The sequence below is a fragment of the Fibroporia radiculosa genome, assembly GCF_000313525.1.
Source record: "Fibroporia radiculosa TFFH 294 genomic supercontigs, scaffold913, whole genome shotgun sequence".
NCBI classification, from domain to species: domain Eukaryota; kingdom Fungi; phylum Basidiomycota; class Agaricomycetes; order Polyporales; family Fibroporiaceae; genus Fibroporia; species Fibroporia radiculosa.
In genome coordinates, this window is record NW_012133575.1 from 7,917 (window position 1) to 9,071 (window position 1,155).

The 1,155-nt window shown below is 64.6% G+C and overlaps 1 protein-coding gene across 1 annotated transcript; it reads right to left on the minus strand.

The window, feature by feature from the left end:
- Nucleotides 1-202: 202 nt before the first annotated feature.
- FIBRA_08555 (uncharacterized protein) lies at nucleotides 203-1,087 on the minus strand (the record flags this gene model as incomplete). Its single annotated transcript, XM_012330197.1, has 4 exons — nucleotides 203-733; nucleotides 787-884; nucleotides 940-1,018; nucleotides 1,076-1,087. 4 exons carry the CDS (start codon nucleotides 1,085-1,087, stop codon nucleotides 203-205), a joined length of 720 nt encoding a protein of 239 aa, XP_012185587.1.
- Nucleotides 1,088-1,155: the final 68 nt, after the last annotated feature.

A 1,155-nucleotide genomic window follows, 5' to 3' on the forward strand; every position in this document is an offset into this window, starting at 1 on the left:
ATCTAAACGAGGGACCCGTACACGATTACACACGAGATACAGAAAATGACGACGAAACGAAATACAAACGTGCTCAATCGTTCCATGGGTGAGCGATGCAACGGCCATACTGCAGTCGAGCCGCATTAGAGTACAATATGTTACTTCCTGGTGCGCATGCGTGAAATAATAACGATACCGAGTCCGCGCCCACTCTTGGCGGTCACAGCGGCGCCAACGCCCTGTTCCGCATCTCCCTGCCCATCCCTTGTATCTCCTGCACCTGCTGTCCAATTGCCTCCCCGCGCGCGCGCACGTCTTCGCCCCTCGCGCGCAACTCCTCGCCCGTCTCCCTCACCGCCCGCACGTCGTCGCCCACCCTCCGCCGAAAGTCGTCCTCAACCTCCTCCACGTCGTGCACCTTCTCGTCCACCTTGCCCATCACGCCGCCCATGCGCGCTCTCATCGCATCCCCGACCGCGGCGCCCATCCCGGCAGGGATCCACCCGCCCACGCCCTCGCCGTTCCCGAGGATCTCCTCGAACCGTCGGCGGTACTGCCTCACCTCGTTGTCGTACTCCGACCCGACGAGGTGCCCGCGGTCGAGCAAGAATGCCTTGCAGTCGCGGATAAAATGCTCCAACTCGCTGCAGCGCACGGCGCTCGCCTCGGGCTCGCCGCTGCCTCGTGCGCGGGCGAGGTACGAGGCGGAGAGCGTCGAGAGCCCCCCGAGGACGGCCGTGCCGATCGACGCCTGGCGGGCGGTCAGTATGCGCACGGGCGCGAGAGCGGGCGGGGTGCGCTCACCTGCCGTCCAGTCGAGGCGGCCGAGACTCCGGTCGTGACGGCGCCGAGCACGATCTGGAGCGCGATACAGACGTTCATCGCGTACCACGTCATTGTCCCTGGAACGCTAGTCAGACGCAGCACCACGACCACAGCTCCGCGGGGCGCACGCACATCGTTTCTTCGCCTTTTTGAGCTCCTTGTCCGCATTATCGACCGTCAGCTTCAGACGCTCTCCGATCGTCTTCTCGCCCTGCGCGCGGCCGTGTCAGCCTGTGTGCAATACCGACGAGGCAAGGCGAATACGCACCCCAGAGAACATGGACCCGGTCATGTACGACCCCCGCCGCTTCTCCGGGTCCGAGTCGGAGAGATACTGCAGGCCGGGGG